This window comes from Lipophrys pholis (genome assembly GCF_963383615.2).
Source record: "Lipophrys pholis genome assembly, chromosome: 15".
Lineage (NCBI taxonomy): Eukaryota > Metazoa > Chordata > Actinopteri > Blenniiformes > Blenniidae > Lipophrys > Lipophrys pholis.
In genome coordinates, this window is record NC_137642.1 from 24042204 (window position 1) to 24070119 (window position 27916).

The window sequence follows — 27916 nt, forward strand, 5'->3', positions numbered from 1 at the left end:
ACCTTTTCTCTTCTATATGTGTGCGGATTTGACATGCACGTGTCTTATTAGCATAACTCACCGTTTATTATATATACAAATTTAATAAAGTACCAGAAAGCAGTGAAATGGAGTCTTTGTTCCTGTAGTTGCAGCAGCTTTGATGACTCCTGAAGTACATATTAATTACTTGAGCTTCTCAGTAATATCAAAAACGCACATTAACAATGAAGAACTCCTGAGATAGTTGGAATTTTACAGTCATATTACAAAAAAGGAAGAAACATTACACATGTTTTGACAAATCTAAAGCCTTAGAATCATAAATTAGTTCACATTTGCACTTGAAAACGGACATTCTGCCACATAAGAGTGCTGTGGCGCATCGTTAGTGTGCATTTATGTTTATAAAATGTGCAAGAAAATCCTCTGATTCCATCTGACGGCGACAGTTCGGAGACATCCGAGTGATACCTCCCCCCGCCGGGCTCCGCGGAGGTAAAAGCTGCGTGCACTTTGAGGCTTTTGAAGTTTCCAGATGCTGCAGGTTTTTTGGGGCGAGGAGAGTTCAGTGCAGCTCCGTCAGTCAGGCGGCGTGAGGAGGGAACAGTGCTGAGAGGGGGAACCAGCTGAAAACACATGCACCCTGCAGAGGGTGACGACCCCACTGTCCTCACACACACACACCATATCAAACATGCATGGACACACACACACAGAACATAAAGTATGCATTGTCGTGTACACGCACACACACACACACACACACACACACACACACACACACACACACACACGTATCTGTGTGACAGATTGTGTCTGACAGCAATGTCACCCTCCTGCTCCTTTTCCCTTACGTACTCTGTCTGCTGCCTCCGTGTCTGTTTAGTTATGCAATCATACAAAAACCCCATGATTAACGTGTCCAAATTCCGCTTGAACGTCAACATAATATGCAAACCCACCATGTGCACAGTAGTAAACAATAGCTCTTAATGAGCCGCCGTGAAACAGAATCATTAGCTCCGTCATTAATCACAACAAATGGGCAAACAATGTAAATGGATTTGTTTGTGTCGTCGTTGCGGCAATATTCAGTTGTGGGTAACCTTCACATTAGCCACGATTAAGGACCATTAATGACCATGTTTGTTTATTTACCCGATTACCACTGCATATGCAAGAAATAATTAAGATCACGCACTGGGTCGATAAGATAAACAAAAGAACTGGATGATGGAGAAGAAGCTTATAATGATTAGATTAGTTTGAGAAATCATCCGGTGACACGTCTCTTTTCTTTATTACTCCGGCAGTTTGCTTGAGACGTTTGCAAGAAATAATCCTGAATATGTGATGTCGATGCAAAATGAATGATACAACTGGACACATGATGAAGGCCAGTTAATGTGGAAAAGAGAAAAAGTGGTTAAAAAAAAGAAAGAAGGAATACTGAAAGTGCAGTTATTCATTACTCTTCCGTGATCATTACTGTGCCAGGTCAGGTGGATAAAAGTAAATAAATTGAGTCATTATTTAAATTGAATAAATGACTATTAAAGTAAAGCCTGTGTAATCAGGCGAGATAACTTTACAAACTGTAGAAAAATTCGATTTTCCTGCAGTTTCTAGTCTGTTTTTAACGCGATCACAGTGTTTTAGTTGCACAACATGGAGGCCCGAGCTGATACGCCACTGATGCAGCATCAAACTGAATTTGTGAGGATCGGTTTGTGAATACATGCATGCTGATGGCTGCAAAATACCACAAATATAGGACTTTTTGAAAATTCACTGTATTCATTCCTGCTCCACCACTAACAATGGAAAGAAATTGACATTTTCTGATTTCTTGAAACAAATATTACCATAGACGTAAACTTTGCCTATATTTACAGAAAAAGTAAAAAGAGCATTAGAAATCGTCCATATATTATGTTTAAAAAGATTATCATGCTCTCATTTTACTGGTCAAGCCCTCTGGAGGTCAATTCAGGTCCCATTAAACCGATTTCTGAAACAAGTCTGAGTCTGTGACGCATCGGCATTCCAGAAATTTCACATGAACTCCCGACACACATTCTAATCACAAGACACAGTGGCGACGTCAACGACAGAAAACAGCGAGGTAAACAAACGGATCCCCACGGGTCAGCAGACGCTCGATCGTCTCTGTCTGTCCAGGTCAGATCGTGTGGACCACGAGGTTTGAAGAGCTCGATTTAGTTCGGCTCTGTTATTGGCTTCAGACCCGATTCTCTGCTGAACCTGCTCAGAAAGCTCATGCAAACTCCACACAAACAGTCTCATCTGCTTCCTCATGCTGGTAATCCGTTTGTCACCCAAACAAACAAACAAACAGCTGCTTGCGAAACATATCGATAAAAATGATAGAGAGTTAAAGGTAAACTGAATATTTTAACATTTTGAACTGAACAAGTCTTTAAAGCCTCATAAGTCACTCGTTTTTATTTTCTTCTACATTCTACTTTCTTCTTTTTCCTCTTTTACTCATTTCTTCTTCATTTCTTCATTTCATCTTTTTCCTCATTTCTACTTCTTTACCTAATTTCTTCTCCTTTTTTCACATTTCTTCTTCTTTTCCCAATTTTTTCTTCTTTTCTTCTTTTCCTAATTTTTTTCTTTTCCACATTTCTTCTTCTTTTCTTCATTTTTTCTTCTTTTCATCATCTTATGTTTTCCTCATTTCATCTTTTTCCTAATTTCATCTTTTCCTCCCTCCGCTGATGTCATCACCTCTCTTACCCATCATCTCTCGTTCTCCCTCTTTTCTTCTTCTTCTCTTAACACATCTTTCCATCATTTTTTCTGTCCACACAATGTTTCTCCACACTTTCTCTTCCTCCCCTCTTCTCCTCCCTTCAGACAGACAGAACGTGTTAAAAGTCTTTCAAAGTGCTCGTCCTGCTTCTATTCTGCCTCCGTCTGGGAGATTCTCTGAAAGTGTGACAGTGTGGCATCTCTTCCTCCTCCTCCTCCTCCTCTTCCTCGTCTCCTTGTCCCCTGCTGTAATGTTTAATCCTGTCAGACATCATGTCCCCTCATGCCGCCGTCCCAGCTTCCTCCTCTTTCGGTTCTCCCCTCCGCTCCTCCTCACGTCGTTCACGTGTTGACAGTTTTCGGCTTCCTCATCTTCCTCCCCTCTCATCTTCCTCTGATGGAACCCGACGCCGTCAAACACAGAATGGAAAGCTCTCTCCTCCTCTCTGCTGCTTGTTTGTCTGCTTTGCAGCTCCTGTTCTCTCCACCTGTGGAGCGTCTTCCCTTGTCTCCGTCGTCTTTGATCACTTATGTTAAACTCCCAGGAAGCTTGACAGCCTGTGAAACCCCACATACACACACACACAACTCTGTTTTTCATTACATCGTTTCATCCTAAAGCTTTTGACTTTGTGATTTAATGCCGTTTTCCAAAATGCACTGTTCAGTTTCAGTCTGTTTTAATAGAAAGCTGATAATTAACATTCATTTAGCCAGCAGAGCTTCATGCCAAACACAGTGCATGCTCCAAAAACCTCATATTTCTTTTATAGATTTCAAAATGTACTCCTCCTAGTGCAAACCTATTTTAGATATGGTTTAAGGAGTCCATTTTTTCTTCAAAAATCATCTTGTATAACGTGTTTTCAAGCCGGTTTCCAAGCCAAAGGTGCCATTGTTCTGCTGAATAATCACACAAAAAGGCCCGGTGAGATCCTGGATAATAGTTTAATGTATTGGATTAAGCAACCATGACCAATATGTTGAGGTTTGCTTAGAGTGTATCTACCTGCACTCTGTCCTCTCTTCTGTTGAACTCTTTCTACCACAGGGTAGGATACGATTTATCTCTAATGTAAAGTAATTCAAGCTGCAGAATAAACCAAATAAAGAAAGAAATATCTTTAAAAGTTGTAAATTACACTTGCCAATGTCTATACATCCAACACTTTTGTGAGCTTTATTGTCTTACAGTTTATTTGGTAAACATCATTACATTCATAACATTTATTTCTCAATAATATGTGACGCCATAAAGCTTTTTGTTTTAGCAATACTGTAACTTCTTCCGTCTATTTACTTACCGCTCTTTTACTGTTTGATCTGATTTCTTCTCCCATTTGAACATTCATAAAACGTCTCCCCTTCTGCTTTCATCACAAACCGCTCCTGCATACAGATGGAGGTTTTTATTATGCTGAAATTGATATTTTAAAAGAAATCCAGAATCATCAGTGTAGAGACCATAGAGGTGCTATGAATTTATTTGTTGTAGTATTGGAGCAGATTCTGCAGGACTATCGGACAGGGAGCAATCAGACAGAAGATATTTGAATTCATCTGACACTCCATTATAGAGGGCGTTCGCTTTTCACTGTCTTCAGGAGAAATCAAAGTGGAGGCGTATCTGAAGTTCAGATTTGATCTTGTTGAAGCATTTACCAAAATATTGACATATATGCAGTATATATGTACACATCTATGTATGCACAGCCAGTATTTTAGGCATTTTAATTCAAAATAGTCCTTCAATTAAATGAAAATTTGCTCCATCCATTCAAAATATATATAGTAGTATTACAGTAAGTATACAGATGGATGATTATATCAGCAATCTCTACATTATCCAAATATAGCTGTGACTGCAAATTAGCGAAATACCAAAATCTGACCAATTAAAGCAAAGACTCAAGAAATTATATGGTTATTAAAGCGTCTATTTAAAAAATAAAAATAAAATTGTGTTGCATAGAATGTCTGCATATCACATATTCTTCACAACTCTTATTTGCAATTGAGAGCATGAAAGCAGATTATGTAAGACATTCTTTATTTGCTCTGCTAAATTGAGACAAATGCTCCCGATTGTCTCTGCATGGTCCCGTTTGTTCACAGTGGTAATACCAAGGTAGCAGCATCGTGTGTTGGTTTTGCTGTAACTGACTTGAATGTAAACTAAATCAGGAAGGCAGTAAAGAGGGAAATGACAGAGCAGGAGATGGAAAAAAACGTAGTTTTCATTGTGATGAGCAGACATGGATCATCAGGAAAGAGATTTAGGAAGACAAAGACAGGTTTAGATAGTTATATAACAGAAATACTGGTGAAGTACATTATTTATGCCTCATTTTCTGTTTGATTTATTTAAAGATACAGCTTACACGGCACGGCGAAACCTTTACTGGCAATAAAATCAGAGGAAGTTGAAAATATTGAGTATTTAATTATCTCTAATGAAGGCAGCCTGGCGTATTCAGACACTTCTGCTGTATTTCAGTGCGTCTGCTCCAGCCTGTAAGGCACAGCCAGTTATATTTAATTGAGTTGAGCTGCAAAGGAGCAGAGTGAAGGACACCAGAGGGGGGAAAAAAATCAAAATGATAAATGGTGCAGACAGCAGCTTCGACAGGAAACAGCATCTTACCCTGCAACACTCAACCTCTGTCAGGTCCACTTACACACACACACACACACACACACACACAGGAGTGCAGCTAACAAGGCTACTGCCAGGTCATCATCGTCCCACATGAGGCTTAGCGTAGGTTGTTATTTTAATTCATTAAATCACCGTTACATGGCGAGTAATGATGCGCGTTTGGGCTTAAAAGTGTAAATCTCTGTATATTCCAGTTAGTTAAAAGTGAACCTTGAAAGGGCAAATGATATGTAATTGGGACCAAGCAGCTCCGCCGCAATGGTGGCTTTCCTCTCGGAGCTATTTATTCATGCACCTGAACCTATTAGGTAATTCAAGTTTGGACCAAGAGGTTGCGCCTCCATAAATAGTGTCCCCCGTTTGAGGACGTACCTCGTTAAGTCTTTGACTGTGCTCTCAAGTGTTTTAGTAGGAGGTCGCAGTGGCTCGATGTGGTTTCAAAACGCTTTACTTAAACCAGGGGTGACAAACTCCTTTCAGTTCAGGTTTTGCACGTATTTTCCAAATTGGTGCGTATGTCACTGCCTCTGTAGCCGTTTACCCTACATGGAAGCCCAAACAGCAACGACGGTGGAGCTCATCGCGTCCCTGCAAGTGCTGTTCCACTGCTGCTTTATTTTAGCGGCCATTTTGGCTCCATTTTGTGCCAGATTGGAACCAGCTAATCACCGGCACCAGCACCTGGTTGTTATCTGGAGAGCACACTGTCAGATGGTGGGATGGATTTTTTTGGGAATGAATAAAAGAAGCAGCTTCCTTTACCTCTCATGCTATAGATAACCACAGGAAGTCACAACACCAAACTCTTCCTCTTGGTTACGACGGAGTTCACGGCCAGTGGAAGTACCCCTGGCAGAAATCTCCATGGCTGTTTGTGCGAGCAAGCTTTCAGCTCCATGCAGTCGCTCCGCTGAGGGGAACAAATGGCCAATGAGCTGGTGTAGACCCTCGGTGCACTGTGCGATAATGGAAGGCAGTAACATGGGTAACCGTTCTCCCATGGTAAATTTGATCATTGCTATTCTCCCTGCCCCCTCACCCTTTGATACCGGCACTGAGTTCCTTCTCTACAATGAATCTCAATTACTGACACAGACCATAAAGACGGAGAAAGGAAAAGAGAGGGGGCTGGTGTGTGAGCGATGGAGCAACAGGGATAATGAGGAGACAGGCGAATATTGAGGAAGGAAGTACTTTTTTTCATTTAGTGAAGCTTCTAAAACTACTGAAGAGTGTAAACCTAATTAGGTAAGTCGAAACCACAGTCGCGTCTCCATTTTTAATTTAACACAAAGATTAGCTATAAGTGGAAATGAAATGATAAAAACTCTGGTTTTCATGACCCCAGTTGCTTTGTTCACTTCAAACATTCTGTTTCTTTCAAATAGGGAATATCACTGTTTGTTGTATGGACCTACCACTTTGGTCAGTTCCAACTCATAAAAAAAAACTTGTAATCTAGTATGTCTGAGTTGAAATGGTAGATTGCTTTGCCGTCTAAAACATCTTGCACATATGACTGCATTCATGCTTTTGCCACAAATACCTCAGATTTGAATTTGGCAAAATGTGTCAAACCTCTATGAATAACCCATCAATTTGAGAATGTCAAGAGCATTGGTCCATCCATCTATAACAGCTTTATCCAATTTAGGATCACTGAGTAGCTCCAGCTGAGGTCACACACTAAAAGGAAATTTAAGTAATTGGTTCAGGTCAAATGTCTTTGGACAGACTGTGGGAGGAAACAAGTCACTGCTTCATATGTCATATTAAAGACTGCTACTCCCGTCGTGTGACTGAAGTCCCCAACATCCTGACCTGTTGTAACTTTGGTTGTCCGGTGGCTTTTCAGAGGAACAGCAGAAAGAAGAGGAAGATGAAGAAGAGGCTCAGATGGGCAAAGACGAAGAGGAACGGCGCATTGCTGAAATGGGACGTCCGATGTTGGGCGATCACGTCAAACTGGAGGTCATCATAGAGGAATCGTATGAGTTCAAGGTGAGACGGCGTCCGTGTGTTTTTCTGTGGTCAGATGAAGGACGTCCGCCAATCTGGGATCGTTGTATTCAAAAAATGTCTTCAGCCATGCAGAGCACATTCATGTGTGTCTTGGTCAATCCCTGTTCCAGTGCCGAGAAGCTCATGTGTGATTACTGGAGCGGCTACGATCCCCCCAGTACTGAGGGGTTAGTGGTTCAATCCCCGTCTCCATCAGTCCAGGTTTCAAAGACGACATTCACACTGCAGAGATGGCCCAAATCTGACCTTTTGCCATATGTGACCTGTATGTCTGATTGTTTATGACAGTGTGAACAGCACAAACCAGAACGCTGAATCATCATAAAACATGCCCATATTGAGCCCGAAACCTCAATCTGTACAATCATGTGGCATTTCATCAGAAGTTTACTTGTGAGGCAGGCGTCACAATTCTGCACCAGAAGACATCATAGACCAGAGGTCTGCAAAAATGTGGCTCCTCAGCTCCTCTGTAGCGGCTCCCTGAAGCTTTCAGAATATGTCATGTAAACAAACATTTAGATTTTTTTTTTTTTTTTTTTATTTGCATTCCAAACTGATTTTCAAAAGTTATACAATTTTCAGGCTTAAAACAGCTAAATGTGTTATAGACGGAGCTTCAAGGAAAAGGGGAAAAGAAGGAAAATGAAAAGGGAAAAATAAAGGATTTTGGGAAAGATTTTTTAAAAAAAGGAACAAAGAGGAAAAAATGGGGGAATAAACAACTAAATAGCTAAAGAGGTTAAGATGTTTAAAATGGCTAAAGCAGGAAAATCCATGGAAAAACCTTTAAATAAGGCCAGAACAGCTTAAAATTCAATGATGAAATATTTCTCCATTTTACCTGTAAACATCATTAAAACAACTTTTGTTTTGTATGTGTATATAGCAATTTTTTTTTCTTCTTTATTTCACATCATTAGCATGTTTCACACATCCAGACAAATTCTAACTGGTTTAAAACCGTCAAAGCGGCTCTTTTTGCAGTTTTGCACTTTGCAGACCTCCCTCTGTCGCAGACAAACACAAAGCGGCTGCTGCCTAGTAGAGCTGACGCATCATCATGGCCGCCATATTGGATGAGGACTTGGTTCACCGCCAGTGCAGTCAGTTCTACCTGAGGTAGCTGATGGACATAATCATAACTAAGTTTTAGCCTGTTTTCAATTGTGAAACCATTTCGGTTTGTTACAATTGTAATTACGATCTCGGATACCTTGACGACCTTCATATGAAAAAATGTGTTTCATAAAAAAATTTTTTAAATGAATTTATAGGTGATGCTCACTAAACCTTTTGTATTTCATGGTCAAAATAGTAGGCACACCTCTTAATAAACTGCTGGGAGTACCACTGCAAACTTCTCACACTCCATGACCTTTATAAAAACATAATTTATGTCTTAGTTGGCGCACGAGTTCAAATTAAATAGTACAAGTGTGCCTAATAAAGATGGCTCCATGACGAGGTCCATTTAGCAATTAGAAAACCTCGGTGCTTAATCTTTTTGACTTGAAAATGTGACCAGTGCACTTCACTGAGATTATGGTCCCTCCTCATCAGTCTCTGTCCACATAAAATTGAATCCACACGATAACCACAGGACTCACGTATGACATTGAACAATCAGTGGATTTCATTACACAAAGGTGAAAGTGGTTGATTCACCATATGACAATAATAATTTCTTGGAGTGCAGATTCGAAATGTTACAGAATTAAAGTACATTTCAAGGGCAGTCGTTTACAGAAACAGCATCATTAACATCTGTTGGTCAAATCCTTGCATTTTTACTGAATTAAATCAGAATAAAAATGGTTTATTTATGAAGTGAGATCCATATTATGAATAGTAATTACTTGTAATTGCTCTGTTATTAGATACGGAGGTCGACTGAGAAGCACATAGTGTCAAAAGTCTCAGATACACACATGAAGTTAATACAAATTCACCCGTATCACATGTACATACATGCAAGAAATAATTGTGCGATTATGTGCGTATCATTTTCCCGGCATTCTCTCTCCCACGCAGGCAAGACTGTGTGTGTGTGTGTGTGTGTGTGTGTGTGTGTGTGTGTGTGTGTGTGTGTGTGTGTGTGTGTGTGTGTGTGTGTGTGTGTGTGTGTGTGTGTGTGTGTGTGTGTGTGTGGCTCCACCTTCATGCTCATTCTGGACAGACAGTTAATAACAGCCGGTAATAGCTCGCCACTTGACAGGATGCTATACTTTGTCAAGTAGTTCATGCATGAAATTGTGTGTATTTGTGTGAACGAACGCTTCCTATAGTGACTCGCGTCGGCACACAGTGAAGTACGCCCTCGTTTCTCACGATGGGAGGAAAGCAGGTGAGGGTCAGAACAGGAAGTTCACTTTTTTGCTTTCGAATGAATTCATTGTCGTCAGTCCAGATCAGATTTGAGCACATCGTCCTCGTCTTTGATCGTTACCGTGTCGGTTGTCATATTTATGTCACTGCTTCTACAAGTACAGGAATGAAATTAGCTTTCTTATTGCTCCTGAAAGCCAAACCGAAGTCATTGTTAGTGATCCTGACAGACCAGAATAATTTACTTTGCTGTTCTCAACAGAAATAGGTCCAATTGAAAAATATTCACTCCAGTGAAATTAATCTTATTTAAGCACAATGACAAGTAAAAGTAACGGAGACCCATTTATACAACAACGCTTTCAAGTGACAATTGAATAAATGAGATTTTAACAGTCTAAAATTATGTCATTCTCAATTTTTTTACGTTTTGTTACATTTAACAACATTTTTAATTAAACGATCATAAAAAAAAACTTACCAACTGGTGCAAAACTAGTTACATTATGAAATTACAAATAGAAATAAAGAAGCACATTTTTTTCAAATATCATTGGAACCATTTAACATGTTTATGGAAGAAGAAAAGAGAAGCTATATTGATATATCTATTTGCTGCATGTACTTTCAACACAGCTTCACTGCACAGCCTAGACTATTCAAAACAATATTTTCTGTCATTACTCTCGTAAACGTTAGTTTATAAAAGGAAAGGCTGGTTGATTTCATTGCAGCAGTTTATATTGGTCGACACAATCATTCATCTATTTCGAGTGATGTGAATATTTGCCTCCTGCAGAGACGCGTGCACCTGCATCGAAAATAATGAAGAGAAAAGATTTGAAACCAGACGAGGGGGAAAAAACTGAAAAATTAACTGGAACTACTTTGCAGAGAATAGTTAACTAAAAACTCAACGATACAGGAGGCTCAGTAAATCTTGTTCTGTGTGCGTGCGTGCGTGTGTGAGTGCGTGCGTGCGTGTGTGTGTGTGTGTGTCCACAGCAGCAGTGGTGACGCACTATTCACACCCATGAGCGCCATTCAACACAATTAGCATCCCAGTGTCTCTCTGAAGTGCAGGAAAGAAGCGAAAGCTATCCCCATCGCGCCACTAATTAGTGTGTGTGTGTGTGTGTGTGTGTGTGTGTGTGTGTGTGTGTGTGTGTGTGTGTGTGTGTGTGTGTGTGTGTGTGTGTGTGTGTGTGTGTGTGTGTGTGTGTGTGTGTGTGTGTGTGTGTGTGCAGTGCTCAAGTGTTTGCTGTTATCTCAATCTGTCATAGTTTCTTTCCGGTTGAAGAAAACATCAAAGAAATAATAAATACTTTGAATTCAGAAAGTAAATGAAGGCGAGCGAGAGAGAAAAGGGGAAATATTGTGCAAAGCGAAAAATCTCTGAAGGCATAAGAAAGACTGGAGATGTTTACTTTAATAAACGCTTGTACTTGTACACTGTGTAGATATTTTAGCTGTATTATGCAATGAGAATGTATGAAAACCGGTGTGATTATAGTTGAGTCCACAGATGGAGACGCGGTCGTAACATATAAACAGTCAAACGTAATTCGGATCGAGGAAAGAAAAAATAAAAGAAGCTCTATGTTGAATTTGAGGTGAGAGACGAACTGTCAGGTTGAATTTCTGGGGAAAAGGTGAAGGTCTATTTTCTACACAGCAGGAATTCTCTATCTTTAGCACACGAAAGCTGGGAGCAAGTGTGTTGTTTTTTTTCCCTCCGTGTTCTAATAACTGTGAGAAAAATAAAGGACTGACCATTTCACTATTCAGCAATGAAATTTTAAATCAATTATAACCACAAATTGATCCTTTCCTCCCTCTGACCCAACATGACGGGCTCCTTTGTCCTGCCCGTGGCTCAGTGGAAGTGTGTCAAAGAGGAAGTCATTGATTTCTGCTTTTCCAAGACTCACAGACACTTTTATTCATTCATACTTTTATATATACAATGCAATTTTTAACAGATAGTCAGTTATCGGGCAACGGCTATTTATCACCTCACGATGTCTTAGTAATATAATGTTTATGTATCGTAGCTTCATGGCGTTTGGAAATGTTCCGTACATTAACACCTTTCTCTTAATATTTGTTATACATTATTTTGGATCATTACCAAGAGCTGTGGGATATTGATGGAACTCGCAATAACAATATGTATAAGATATATACAGTACATATATAAGAGTGTGAAGCAATCTGTTGCTGGTGAAAATTGTGAGTATCAAGTGGCGAACGCAGGTAATTGTCCATCGGGTGTTGAATGAAGTTGTCTGAACTATGTTCACGCTTGACTGTTCCTTTTGTTGTTCGAAATGTTAAAAGACGAATTATTATGCACGAACCAATCCTCCCGACTGAATGAGCCGATGACGTAACTTGACATTTTGAGCATAATCGTATCCTGTGTTTTTGTCCTTTTGGCAGAACACAGTGGACAAGCTGATAAAGAAGACCAACCTGGCTCTGCTGGTGGGAACCAACAGCTGGAGAGACCAGTTCATAGAAGCCATCACCGTCAGTGCGGGTAAGACCTGTGTGCTCTCGTATGGCTTCGGCCTGAGCATTGTGACCGCCTGCCTGACGCTGTGTACTCTGGGCTCTCTGTAACCAATGTGGAGGGGATTACATGTTGGGGGAGGCTTGTGATTAATCTGCTAAATCAAGGTGGTGTTGTGGCGCAGAGATGAAACTTGTCACTACCATCTGCAACCTCGCTTCTCAGTTTAAGCCCATTTCTGTTTTACAGCTACTTGTCACCATTTAGAGTTAACTCCCTCGTGACGATGGAATCATAGAGATCCCATCTTGTGAATCAAGTGTAGTTTAGCAGGACTTTGATTTTCAGCATGAAAACCAAGCAGCGAGTTGTAGCTGTGCCAGAATTTTAAAAAAGAAAAAAAAAGCGCTGGCACTGAAGCCATGCACAAGCCGCCGCATTGAACCAGTACTACCTCACCACACTGACATCATTTACCCAGAGACGCTGTAATGATGACCAGTCTAAGATCACACAGTTGGTCAGAGTAATGACCTCTAACATTTGCATTCATGTTGAAGTTAAATGAATATTTTATGTTTGTAAACTAGTTGACCAATCTCAATTAAAAATTCTGTTCAATCGGCAAAGAAATTAGGAGGCAACGACGTCCCGACGTTCACCTCGACTGCAGCATAATGTCGCCAGTTCACTGCTTTTTCTTCCTTGGACCACCTTTAACAGATACTGACCATCGTGAACCGCCCAACAAGAGATTCTCTAACCCACTCATATGGACATGACCATTTACCCCGTGTCAAACTCAGTTTTTCTGCTTCTAACACATCAACATTGAGGACAAAATGTTCTCTTGCTACCTCATATAACCCGCCCAATAACACCTCTCATAATGTAGAGGCAATCAGTGTCTTTCGCTTCCCCGATCAATAGTCATAATGTTATGGCTGATCAGTGTGTGGAGCAGATGTGCTTGTGTGATGAAGTGTTTGGCATAAAGAATCCTTTTAGTGTGAACAGCTGCAGCTTTGCCGTGTGTTGAGCCCTCCGCCGTTCAGCTCGATTTGTTCTGATGATCAATTTAATCCGAAATATCCAAAATTTCACGAACAGTCGCTCTCTGTGTAAAACGACGTCATTTCACGCCTCTGTGGAGTCGAGTGTGTGTGTGTGTGAGTGTGTGCACGGTGAATCGGCCTTTTGATGGGTTGGACCGGCGTCCGCTGGCCAGAAGGGAGGTAAAGTTCAGGGCAGTTGTCGGGGTGAGGGAGTGTTTCAACCCGCATGACAACAGAACAACAAGGGTGTGTGTCGGGAGAAAAACAATCTCTGCGGTAAAACCGATGAAAATGTTCTAATGGGTCGTTTTAGTGGCGTGGATCAGAACTGCAGAGCTCATAAAATCCTCCCGGACGGGATTATTCAGCAGCGTTGCCACATCAGCGTCTCACCCTCGATGATGTTAATGTACCGTGAAGATGGAGAACGAGACGACGTGACACATGACGAATGCAATGAAAGAAAAAGAAAGAAAAAAAGGTATGAGTAAGCTATGAAAACGTCAAAGAAGACGTCAGAACTCGGTTACAAACGAGCGGAGGTGTGTGTCGGAGAGAAGAGAGAGGACGCAGGTCGGTGGAGGACTGGAAACAGAAAGCAGCAGCGCTGCAGAATCTTCACAGCCGATTGGTTCCTAGTGGAAACTTGCCCTCTGGAGGAAGCCGAACATTACTGCAGCTCTTTACTGGGAGGAGAGGGGAAACTAAAAGCTTCAAGAAAGTTCTTACTGCGGAGGAATCATTTAAATTCAACAGCCAACTGAATAATAATCTCTCCTGTCAGCCACTTTCCTGGTTCAGGTTAAGAGCACCGATGCCACCTATTTATTGAATCTTAGTTCGATCATGCAGGTGATGGACAGGGCCAACACACATTCATTTAAAATCTCAAATTAGCCTTCTTTACTAAGCATAAGAAATAGCATATAATTGCGGTTTATTGTGGAGACGTAAACTAATCTCCTCATTCTCACGGTTGATGAAACTTCCTGGACTGAAATTTTCCAATTATCTGAACACAACAAACTCTTACACCAAGTTTTTGTTGTTTTATCAGACTGCATACTGTATATAATACATAGTTTCCATTGTAATCCTTAATTTACTCCATATATTATAAAGAAAAACAGTCATTTGCTTCCAACCCAAGAATTCAACAGTCTGCTTTCTTAGTATGAGGCGAAATAACGATCAGTGTTAACAGTGAAACAGGAAGAATACATTTCTGTGCATTTATGAAAAGCGGCACAACGAATTACTGCGAATGCATTGGGGGGTGGGGGGGCGGAGGGGGTTGTAATCTGCTACTGCTCTCTCCAGAAGAGCATTTCTATTAGTGCATTGTTTGTCTGCGGCCTGCACAATCTCCTTAGTGTCTTCAAATAACTTCATTGTGTGTGTGTGTGTGTGTGTGTGTGTGTGTGTACTTGTACAAGTGTGTGTGCTTTGGTTAGCCGGCCTGTCAGCCAGCCTTTGTTGGCGAGCTGATGCCATTAATGAAAAGGCCTGTCTTTGCTCTGTTATCTGGGATTAGCTTGTCTCGGCTGACAGAGTGTGTGTGTGTGTGTGTGTTTGTGTGTGGATTTGTGCCTGTGTGTGTGTGTGTGTGTGTGTGTGTGTGTGTGTGTGTGTGTGTGTGTGTGTGTGTGTGTGTGTGTGTGTGTGTGTGTGTGTGTGTGTGTGTGTGTGTGTGTGTGTGTGTGTGTGTGTGTGTGTGTGTGTGTGTTTGCATTAAAGAGACAACAGTTAAAAGGTAGTTTCAGACACACTCCTTCAGTCTGAAGCTGATTGGATTGGGGATCGTTCAAAGCGATTGAGATCGGGAGCCGATTGGACGCTCGCAGATCAAACAGGAAGTTGGCATCCAGCTGTGAGACGACGCGCGAAACAAGAGCAAAGAGATGGAGCGGCACACAGGAAGCCCCAAACAACTGATGAGGGGAATCAAATTCACGCTGAGGAAATTAAAACGAAGGCGGAGAGAAATGTGGAAGCATTCATTTCTTGAAACGAGCCGCGTGCCAGTATGAATGCGCGGTGCAAATATTTGCTCGGAGCTACGGGGAGCCGGGATCCATTTAAAATCAATCGCATCTCAGCTTTCATTGACTGGTTTTTACTACATTGTGCCGTTCACGCCCAGCGGGCTTTTAAAGAGTTGTTTCCTCGTGGAACTCGGCTAAATTGGTGAAGTTCGAGCGATGCCAGCTCGCGCGGCTCCCAAAAAATAAACCTCAATGGGAAACCAGGAAGCACAAAGACTCTTTGTTTTTACAATAGACGTAGTTTATGTGAGAATAAACACAGCCACATCCTGCTACTTGTGCTTCCATTAGAGTTATTGTGTGTCGTTACCGGGGTGCTCCCTTCAGAGATATCTGGTAAAACTACACATTAGGTGGAGTATAGCATCCAAACACGAACTTTCGGGTTTACCAGGGTCGTCAAACATAGCAGGCTCAAGCTTTTTATTTATTTTATTTTTTTATGAAAGTCACTGCTATTTGTGATTTGTAACTTTCCAAACATGAAAAGCAGCAAAGTCTTAAACACCATTAAAACACAAAATTAATAGTGTGACGGTGAATCTGATTAAACTATCAAGAAAATACATTTCAACCAGAAAATACATGGACTTTCACCCTGAAGAAAGGACTGTAGTTTTAGGCCCCGACTACACAAAAACAATGAAAACTGTGATATTTAAATTCGTTTACACAGAAACTAAGCTGCAGGTCATCGAAAATGATTATATCAGAAAACTCCAGCCAATGTGGAAATTTGGAAAAACTATCTTTAAATTTTCATGTGGAGACTCAGGAGGAGGCGGAGTTTAACGTCACTGTTATAAAAACTTCAGTCAATATTTTCTTGTAGTCTATGCGTAGTACACTGCCACCTAGAGGTTTGACATGCAAATAGTAGTGTTCAACCAGGTTTCGCTGTGTGTAAATGTGACCTGAGATTGTTTATAAGGTGGCAACTCGTTGCATCCTCTATAACCCCGCCAACCAGCACCATCACGTTACCCATGTGTTTTTAACTGGCATACTTCTTCTGCACATGTGCGAGGACATAGATTATAACAACAATGGAGGAAAATTCTGAGTGGTCCCAAAATGTGTATCTTAAATTTTAATGCATCCAATTTACTCATCCAGGTCCATCAAACTGTGGGCCCACCAAGAGGAATACTTGAGTTTTTTTTTTTTTTGTTTGTTTTTGGCGCAGTATGAATGAGCCTGAATTGAATCCTACTTAAGCACAGGATAGCTCTGACTAAGCTCTGGTGGATTTATCTGTAAAAATGACTCCACTCATGTTTACAGACTGCTCTCCACTTCATTTTGCTGCCGTTTACCCCCGCCTCGTCTCAGGTTTCATTCCTCCCGCTCTCCGTTTCTATCGGGTTTCTCCGCTTAATTATCAAACATTGAAAAAAGGTCAAAGATTAATTACTTTTCCCGCCAACAGTAACAAGTTCAATCCGTGGTGGAGGCATGTGGAGGAAATGAGGATATTTGGCTGTGACATATGGCCGAGCCAGGTCACCTTCCCTGGGCTGGATTAATGAACGGACTGAGAAATGGATGTGTGTGTGTGTGTGTGTGTGTGTGTGTGTGTGTGTGTGTGTGTGTGTGTGTGTGTGTGTGTGTGTGTGTGTGTGTGTGTGTGTGTGTGTGTGTGTGTGTGTGTGTGTGTGTGTGTGTGTGTGTGTGTGTGTGTGTGTGTGTGTGTGTGTGTGTGTGTGTGTGTGGAGAGGTGGAGGCCGGTGATAGGAGAAGAAGGATGAACGTATCGGAGAAAAATAGAGCGGGTGTAAGGCGAGGCTACAGGAAAATAGAGCAGAGGCTTGATTTAATGTTCTGCACTGAAACCCCCCTCAAAAAAAAAACCTGTAACTTGGCTTGGGAGAGGAAGAGACGGGCATGAAAAAACAGGAGGAGGAGAAGAAGAAAGATGAGCTTACAGTGAGTTAAAACAACTCGTCATCAAGAGATGAAGAGGAAAAAAACATAAATGGAGGATTTCCGCGATGGGACATTTTTGTGCCCTTGTCTTGAACAACCCATGTGGGCTTGGACGCACACATGGACATGCCACACACACACACACACACACACACACACAACGGGCCCAAATGGAGACATGCTGTAACTTGGCAGCTCATCCCTTCAGAAACACACTGCTGTTTCACGGACTCCAACAAAATCCAGAGCGGCTCCGACTGAAGCCGTGCTGGATTTAATTCACACACTGATAAGCCAGCGTCGTCTAATCTCATCTCTTCTCTTCTTTCTTACCTCTTACTTTCTCTTTCCCGCATGTTATTACCCCTGCCCCTCTCTCTCTCTCTCTCTCTCTCTCTCTCTCTCTCTCTCTCGCTCTTATCTCCTCTCCAACATTTTTAGATTGAACTCGAGATTGAAATCCCTTTAAAAAGCACTCGCTTGTCCGTGTGTTGGCCGTAGACGCGAAGACAAGTTGTTTTTATTGCTCTCATCTCCACCCCGCAAGCAAAGTGTCGGGTCGGCTGAGAAACCCCCCCGGAAACGCCGATTCCACTGAAGGAAAAACATTAGACGAGAAAGATGCAGCTCCTCTGCGAAGATGGCAGCCCTCGCAAAGACATTTAAAATCTGCCACGACTTGAACTTTAGGTCAACGCATCATAACACCAATTTGGCGCGAACACTGACGTGCACAGTTGTTCACACGGACACGCACACAAAACCCTGCTGAGACGGTGACATTCATCTAGAAGTGAGAGGCCGGCGTTTAGCCTTTAAAGCCCCTTGAAAATGCCAGTGTGCTGCTTTTGTGTGTGTGTGTGTGTGTGTGTGTGTGTGTGTGTGTGTGTGTGTGTGTGTGTGTGTGTGTGTGTGTGTGTGTGTGTGTGTGTGTGTGTGTGTGTGTGTGTGTGTGTGTGTGTGTGTGTGTGTGTGTGTGTGTGTTACTTGGCTAACGGTAGATTATTCCCCCAGATAATCTTTTACAGAGAAGTTTGAGAAGATTGTATTTATTCATCGTGGTTAACGTGCAGCGACTAACTTACAGAGGCTGCAGAGAAGGTTGAATTCTCAATGCACTTGTTTATATTTACAAATCAAGAGTATGAAACGCTTTTTTTTTTTTTTAAATCAAATACTGTTTCCTTCCTGATGATTAATGGGCTCTGGAAAGGTTTTCTTTTTCTTCCATGCACTTCGATGGATAAGGTCACATGTTGCAGGAGTAATTCTGTCCGTTTTGAAGGGCAAAAAAAAAAAAACACTCAACGCTTTGTGCAAAATGGTCCACTGTCGTTTATCAATTGTCATGACATGGTATGAGAAATGGCAGCTGACCGACGGAAATCAATCACGGCCTCCGCCCTCATAATCTGATGTTCGAAGGTGATCACGAAGGCTGTGCAAGGAGCCTTCAGTGCTTGAATATTCAGCGTATGTCAGAGATGTCAAACTCATTTTAGTTCAGGGACCAGACCAGTAAAATAGTGCCATGATAACCTTTAAATTAAAATTTTAAATGTTTTCTTTGTTGTGCTGCAGAGTATACATGATTAAAATGTCTATAGTGTCACAAAATGACTACAATGTCAACATTAAGCCAATTTTAGTTAAACATTCTGGTAGAAAATACAGTGAAATGTCCCAAAAAATATATAAGTCCTTTAGCTGTTGCATTAGGGGTGTTTTTATAAACTTACCCTGACAGGGTTAAGGTTAGGGTTAGAATGTTGTGTTGTGTTGTGTTGTGTCCGTGAATCTTACATAATGTGCTTTGTTTATTTTAATCAATGTTTTCTTTGGAATTTCTACAATTAGATTTTCTGGTTTGGCCGGGTTGGAGCCTTTTACAGGCCCGTTTAGGTCTACGTGCCTTATGTTGACTTCTGTTTGACTCCCATGCTGTATAACAACATATTACATACAGATTTGAACGACTTTTAAAGTACCATTGTTCTAGTTAATGTTGTATAACCCCTGTCAATGTGTTGGTATGTGTTGGCCCTGCTGGTGTGATTCCTTTGTGCGAACCATCCTCCTGGTTTTCATAACTGTTTTAATCTTGAATATTTTCACTAGGAGATCAATTCTCCCGACGTTTTACCAAAGGGCATGGCGAACGCTGTACGCTGCTAACATATTAAGATATTGCTTACCAACAAAAATTATGTTGTTTTTTTTGGTTTTTTTCACTTGAAACATTGGCGTGTAAACGGGATCTTAGTCCGAACAAAACATTGCATTTTTACTCGTGCTTTTCAGATAGGCTTGAGGCATAATATACATTTTTACTATGTCGACGATACTCTAGAACTAACAGACCGTCTGAGCTGAGCTGATATGGGATTGTTATGGTTGTATTTTTTTTTTTCCCCTCTGGCGATCTATAGTTTTTTATTGCACTACTTATGTTTATTTGCAGACAGCAGCGATGGCATGCATTCGTCACATTCTGTGTTTGACCCTCGCTCCGTCCTGCACGTCGACTCCAAACCACACTGCACATGACGCCTCATCCTCAACGGAGACCTGACGAGTGTTCACGTGGCGGTGTTCGCCACAAACGAGTGTCATTTACAAAGCCCTGGCTCTGTTGTTTGTTTTAATGGAATTCAACCCGTCAAGTGTGAACGAACCCCAACATTCATCTCGGTGGCGTATTAGGAGGCCGTTCGTGCGGCGTTGACACAGGAGACATCCATTTTTTTCCACTTCTTTAAATCATCCCTCCCTGCCTAATTTTAATTAACTGTTTGGGTTTGATGTGTCATTCAGTCTTATTTATTTTAGAACAACCAGTTGCTAACAAGTTAAAGTTAATGATCTGAACTTGAGAGCTAAATATGAAACCGCTTTCACGGGGCTCAAAGGAACCGTACTCGTTTATTGCCCTGGTGTTTTGAATTTTAAAAGATAATTTCTTCATCATCCTTTGACAAATGGATGATTCTTCTGCCAGCATTCAAACTAAACTAATGGTGCTTTATTAGTCCCAATTATTGGAATTGACTCATCGGCGGGCGGCCGCGCTACAGGGAGCTGACGGGGGTCAAGGATCTCCGCTCCTCTCAACCTCTTGGCCTCCTCTGCCCCCAACAATTTCACACAATGCTGAATAGGAAGGCACAGACAGTTTATTTATTTATTTGTTTTTGTAGGGTTTTTTTTGTCTTCACAGGGTTTTGTTCAGAGACTGACTCAGGCGCAAACAAAGGCTCGACAGAGAGAGAAAAATCAATCGAAAGGAAATCAAGGGGGACTGAGGGATTGTTAGGACAGATAATGGGGGGAAAATGGTGAAAGAAAGTAAAAAGAGATTGATGTGTGACCACTCCACACTCCACTGCCTTCTAATTACTGAGTCCACGTCGTGGAGTTCGTCTCCCGCCTCCTCCGGGTGGGCGTGTTCTTAATGGACGCATGTGTCATGTCGATATTTAAACGCCGGAGATGGAAAATGGCCGCTACGGGTCATGTAGGTGTCTCATAGACATAGCTCCAATCCGGTCCAAGCAAATAGTAAAAACTTCAAAGAAAACCTTTTTTTTTTTTTTTTTTTAAATACATTTCTTAGGAATTAACTCCAAGACCTGGTCAAGCATTAGTCTTAAAGCCAGGCTGTCAGGGTAAGATTGTAAAAACGTGCGTAATGCAACTGCTATAGGTGAATTTCTAGAATAGAATAAAATAGAATAGAAGTTTTATTGTCACTGTACAGGTACAATGACATTAGGAGACTGTGGTGCGCAGTACAACAAAAATAAATACATACAAAGGTGAAAAACTATAAATATATATGAGCAAATAAAAAACTGAAATACTGAAGATACACATATAATAAACATACATCCTTGCACATGATGATTAAGGTTGTTTAGTATACGTATTGCACTCGTGTGTGTGAATCTGGTGGTACGGTTCCTGGGTGGACCTGTACGTCTTCCTGAGGGCGACTGTGAGAATAAGTTCGGTCCAGTTTGGACATTTCGCTTTAGTTTTTTTCATTGAAATTTACTTCATGTTGAGATTGTAGTAATTATTGGTAGTTATTTGTTTGGTTTTGCAGTCCAGCCCACTCAAGATGAAATATGTGGCCCCTGAACGGAAATGTCTTTCACAACCCTGATCTCAGTGGTCATGGCCGATTGGCTGTAAATGATAGATCTCTACCACCTTTATCAAGACCATGATCACAGTTTCGGTACCAACTAACACAAAGTGATGCACCCTGGACAGGTCACCAGTCCGTCACAACACAGACGTACACCCAAGCTCACACTCAGACCTCAGTACAGTTTAGAGTGGGCAAGACGTGGAGGTAGTAACACAATCCAAAGTGTAAACAGCCTGCATCGGGTGATCGGAGAACCCGAAGCTCCCGTTACTGCCAGGCGTAAACTGGCCCTTAATGTAGACAAACTGTAATTTGTCTTATTTGTCATAAACAGTCAACAATAGACGTACTAGTGATTGATTATGAAGTTCATGTATGCATCGACTGCGAGCACGTTCACAACAGAGGCTTGATTTTTCCGAGGTTTTGACCTGTAAAGTTAGGTTAATAACTTCATTTCACATCATGCATGAAGATGCAATTCAGCTTCGTTTAGCTGTCAACTGTCTTCATGAGGCTCTCTGGTGATTCTGCCGCCTGACAGCTTGACTGTGTGTGTGTGTGTGTGTGTGTGTGTGTGTGTGTGTGTGTGTGCGTGCGTGCGTGCGTGCGTGCGTGCGTGCGTGCGTGTGTTTGTGGATGACAGGACCAGCGGAACATGAATATAAACATGAGCGTGTCAGCATGAATCCTGACACCCTCACACACCACATGCACACACAGTCGGTCACACAGCCGTCATAGAACAGTAAAAGACCTTGAGGAAATAAAAACGGATCATTTTGGGAGAAGATTGTGGAAACATCTCATGAAAAGTAGCTCAAACTAATCCGTGTGTGCAGAAGGATTTCTAATGGACAGGAGAGAGGAGACTTTGGGCATTATGGACTGCCCTTCAGAAGACGCTTCTGAAACTTTGGCTGCCGTTTCTTTTGTGAGAACCGCGGCGTTTCACTCGTGTGACTCGCCTTAAACCGTCAATGTCAGACGGGCGGTAATGAGAGGCGCATAGTCAGGGATGTTTGAAGAAGCGCGAATGAATGACAGGCCATCTTTCTCGACTGTCAGTATGATATTTCCTGCAGTGTTCGGGTTTTAAATTCTGTCACATGATCACATGTATAGTTTTTTTTTTATGTTTAGTTTTTTCCTGAAAACGTGCCAGGTCGTCCTGTTTGCTTGTATTATTTCCGTCCTTTTCCCATGAGTGTGTCTCTTCTCCTTTGATCTCAGTACATTGGTTCTTCCCTGGTGGCTGAGGTGTATGCATCCTGACATAAATTATCCAGAGTGTCTGTAATAGAGAGTGATTGATGGGTTGTTTTTGAGCTACTCCTGGGTTTTTTGTTTTTTTTTTCTGCCCAGGAGCTTGTTTGGTCACATCAGTTTCAAGACCCCCTGTGTGTGTGTGTGTGTGTGTGTGTGTGTGTGTGTGTGTGTGTGTGTGTGTGTGTGTGTGTGTGTGTGTGTGTGTGTGTGTGTGTGTGTGTGTGTGTGTGTGTGTGTGTGTGTGTGTGTGTGTGTGTGTGTGTGTGTGTGTGTGTGTGTGTGTGTGTGTGTGTGTGTAAGTTCGTAGACATACGTGTCTGTCTGTTATTGGAGGCCGACAGCTGTACGAGTGACTGTTACGAGTTCCCTGGGCGCCGGCCAGATCAGCTTAAGAAAACACAGTCCTACACACTGACACACTCGTGGACTCGCACTTCGCTCGGCTAACAAGCACGTTTGACGGGGGCTGCAGTCGCTCATCAGTTGCCTTGACCTATAAAAACGGGAGTTTGTCGGCGCGATCGGCGAGACGTAAAAGACATAGAAGCTCGCTCACGTGCGAACCCGAAGTGAGACGAGGCCAAATAAGGAGGAGGTCAGAGCTGCGATCGCGATCTGACACACGGTGAATGAACAAACTGTTAAGTACACGATATCTCTGATAACAGTGATCTTTGTCTTCTTTGACTTAATGTTAACGAGATATAACTGTACAACCTGTTTTTTTTGTTTTGTTTTGTTTTTATCAAGTGCATCTGCAGTTCTCACAGGCTTGCATGATTTTGGTGCTTTTCTTGCTTCCAATTTCTGGCCTGTCGCCACCAGATTTGAAATAATGAAGTGATCGTTAACACAGTCTACTGCAGTACAACTCAATCTGATTGGCCACATAAACCATAGAAACATAGAATTTATTTCAGTCCAGCTTCTTCTTCTTCTTCTTCTTTTGGGTTTAACAGCAGTTTGCATCCATAAGGTTGCATTACTGCCATCTGCTGGTTCTGTCTATCTACATTGTTTTCCTCTCTCTCTTATCAGCAGCTTTTTTGTCCCTGATGACTGTTTCCCTTCTCCTTCTCCTTCTTCTTCTTCTTCGTCTTCCTCACTTGAGTTCACCGGCAGTTGGCATTCGTGAAGTTGCACTACCGCCATCTTCTGGTTCTGGCTAGTCCATACCATTCCCGGCACTAGAAAGAAAGGCCAAGATTTTAAAAATATGGTGATATATGAGACCAAGACCAACCTCGAGTACGACAACACAAGTAGAAGTGTAAACACTTAATGTGTTTACACTTAATTTACACTTCATTATTTCAACACTTAATTAATAAATTGCGATTGTTCACTATCATATTCCAATATATTAGGGTCAACATTTTTTGATTATTTTTATTTTACATTGCACAGTTAAGTGACCATCTTTTCTATAGTAAGCGTTTTACCCTCAGCTTTGTGTGATTTCTCGATTTATTTTATGTTGTTATGCAAACCCAGGGCAGCATCTTCTTAGAGGCTTCACATAATTGCCCTGCTCAGAGTCGGATAAAGTGGCTGTCGATGGTGTTTTGAGTGACAGGAGGTTGTGTAGAGGGATGAAGGAGATTTAGTGGAATAAAACAAGAAAGTGACAGAGAATAATCAATTTTACAAAGCCTATATCAGCGGAATGACGGACTGACGGGGAGAGTGGAAAAGAATTACTCTGGGATAACCACTTTATCAGTATAATGCATACCTGAGCCTGGACGCAGAGGGAAACGGCAAGAGTGCCAGTCAAGCATGGAAAGAAAGGAAGTAAAATAGCGAGAGGGGGATGAAACAGCACAGCCATATAAGCCAAATTGGACAAAAGTGAGAGTGAGACGATAGGAGTGTCAGCTACATGAATTCATACAAACTATCTATATAAATGTCCAGCGGTTTTCTAGACCACTTCAAGACAATCTAAGCTTGCAATTATCGATGGAGTACATCCTGAACACGTCACCAGTCCATCACACACACAGAGAGAGAGAGAGAGAGAGAGAGAGAGAGAGAGAGAGAGAGAGAGAGAGAGAGAGAGAGAGAGAGAGAGAGAGAGAGAGAGAGAGAGAGAGAGAGAGAGAGAGAGAGAGAGAGAGAGAGAGAGAGAGAGAGAGAGAGAGAGAGAGAGAGAGACGACCACACAAACTCAAATCCCACCGACTGGTAATTTTGTTTTTGTTTTGTGGAAGGAAAGCAGAAAACTCAAACTCATGCACAACCCAGATTTGAACCAGGAGCCTTGTGCGGAAAAATTCCGCTGATTAAAGCGTGGCTTTGATAAACTGCACGCAGCACTTCATGTGCATAACGAGTGACACTTTAGCCCATTTCCCCAGCGGGATTCCAAACACTCGGCCACGCTCGGGGGCAAATAAGTGACACCTCTACGTACAGGTACAAAGAAATAGAAGAGAACGAGGCACAAAGGGCTGAGGTGGTGGTAAAAACATATAACCAGAAATAAAGAGAAAGTGAGACAGGCATGGCTCCATTCAGCCATAACAGATGGTGAGTTGCTGACTGGAAAATGTGACACAGCTCAGGTCTTGTTTTATAATTCATAACCAAGTGTCTGGGCCTGCGCATTGTTCCAAACCATGGCAGAGGACGAGGCTGCCGGTCACTGTACTGACCTTCTACTGGTCATTCATAGTTGATGGTTTGATGCATGTATATTTAATTACATTAAACAGAGTGCATGACCTACGAGGAAAGTATTGGCCGTGTTAGAGTACATTAATTATTGTGTTACTACACGCTGATGTGTATTAATTGCTCAACACAAAGTCTGGATGTGGTTCATGACTTGTGTTTAATGACTTTAATATCAAGGTGGCTTGTAAGTTTAATCTTTACAGCAGAGGGTGAAGCTTAACAGCCGTGCTGTCCGTAACTCCTCGGAGGATAACTGAAGTACAAGTACTTCTGCTATAATTAAGTTTGTTATCTCTAAATGAGAGATGTTCTTCTATAACTTTACACTTTTACTCCCTTTATTGCAACACCACTGCTGTAGTGAATATTTCTTCTGCACATGCTGCCCTAGTAAATGGACGAGGACGACAATGGCGGAACTCAAAATGTAATAATACAAGAAAAAAAATGGCTGCATAAATGGTAAAATCACTAAAAATGGTATATATAGCTGAAACTGTGAGAAAATTAACAAAATATATATAAATAACTAAAATGGTTAAGATAGCCAAGATGCAAAAACAATTGCAAAAATTGGCTACAAAATCAGAAAAATAAATATATAAATTGTGTTTTGAAACATCATGAAAGCAAGGTTAGTTTTTAGGATATAAAGCCATTTTGGGTTTTTTTTTAGACACTTTATTTTTCCAGATAGTTAACATCTTTTGTGGCTCCAGACAAATTTCATTTGATGTAAAATCACAAAAAAAGTCCAAAAATCTTTCGGTCATAAAGGTTGCAAACCGCTGGTCTAGATTATTATTATTATTCTCAAGCCTTTAATAATCTCTGGAAGGAAACAAAAAGGAATAAAACTTTTTTCGCCGTGGAAACAGGCGAAAACACAATTTTTCAGAAACACTGCTACTGGTCCTGCGCACCACAGCCGTAGTAAATATTTCTTCTGCACGTGCTCAGTAGATGGACCATAAGAACAATGTTTTCTCCGTGGTGTCATGACTCCCAGTCCATCTATTCTCCTGAAACTTGGTAATTTTATTTTGACAGTCACCATAATCAGAAGATTCGATGTGTAGAAAGGAAACGTTTTGAACCTGATGTCTGTGACTGGGAGAGCTCGTAGTCGTGAGGTTGAAAGTGAACCGGATAACAGAGACAGGGGAGCAGTCACACGTCCATGTCTTTATTTAGGAGAAACGCTCAAAGATGTTGACTCAAAAGAGACACAGACCACAGACGTATCGTTTCACTTTTGTCAGGGTTCCAGAAAAGATTCCAAACAAAAAGCGATTCCAAGAAAAGATACAAGACTCAGTGAAGCAACAACAAAAAGAATCAATAAAGTATTTAACTCTCTCTGATTGAGACTTCAAATTGTCCTGTTTATGTGAACACTTACCTGGAAGTGTTGAAGATGGATTTGTTAAGTAAAGTTTGTTGTGTTCCTTTGAAAACACCAAAGAAACTCTCACTTTGTTCAGATTCTGAAGAAAAGGAGACTTTCATATATCGACCAGTTTTGCTTTTGCCACGGCCTTTTTCTTCACCTTTCCCCAAAACATGGTAGGTGAAGCGTCATGCGATGACATTACAAACCAGTATCACCCACAGAGCTCAAACAACTAGAAGCAATTCAATGTTTTTCACATCAGATCAAAGGGTTTCACCACTTCTCCCAACCTGATCATAATTCCACTTGGATAGGATCAATGTGAGCGTACAGAAGTGTTGAGATGAAATGATTTTTATCCGGTCAAAGTTTAATCAGAATACTTATGGTCCATAAAGCTGCAGCACAAGAACACCAAGGTGGGATACAAACACACGAGGCAGTGAAAAACCAAGAAAAACAGCCATTTATACCACTCAGACTCTTTAAGGATCTTAAAAACAGGTTCTAAAGCAGTGGTTCCCAAACTGTTTCGGTTTTGGTCTAAAAAGAAAGTTTTACACACACAACTGTCAATCAGACACACATATTTGTATTTTCAAACTGCACTGCAGTTTATTTCACACCACAACCTTTTGAACAGTAAACTGCAATAAATCGGTTGCAATAAAATAAGCTACAACCTCTTTTAACCGCCTTTACAGTGAAATTATTTACCGTGGAACAGTATTCTTTGGTGTCAGTTTAACTTCAAGCACCTTCACAGTGTAATTATGTTCAGTGTAACAGGATTAAGGTTTTATTTTTTTCCTTTTTTTGGGGGGGGGGGGGGCGTATTTGACGATGCTTCATCTTCTGCTTTGCATTTCTGCAGGAGCCCAGTGAATAACCTGTCCATTGTGCTCGCAGTATCCAACCATTTATCCCCCCCCCCACCCCTCCCCCGTGGTGTCTTTAAGTGAGGCTGCCTCTTTAGCCACTGAGCTCCAGTATGGGCTCTCCACCACCAAAATGTAATTCGTTGTTTTCTCTGTAAGAAAAGTCCATTTCTCGGCTGACTACATTACGCTGGGCATCAAACAAATGCGAGCCGGTGTCGGTTTGTGCTGCAG

At 41.5% G+C, this 27916-nt stretch overlaps 1 protein-coding gene across 3 annotated transcripts in view; it reads left to right on the forward strand.

Annotated features, from left to right (window-relative positions):
• Positions 1-27916, forward strand: part of slc8a1b (solute carrier family 8 member 1b) — a 150463-nt gene that overhangs the window by 113024 nt on the left and 9523 nt on the right. For all 3 annotated transcript variants that reach the window (XM_080481253.1, XM_080481254.1, XM_080481255.1), the window contains exons 6-7: positions 7275-7420; positions 12212-12311. In XM_080481253.1, coding sequence (XP_080337379.1) covers positions 7275-7420; positions 12212-12311 — 246 coding nt within the window. The remainder of the gene's footprint in view (positions 1-7274; positions 7421-12211; positions 12312-27916) is intronic.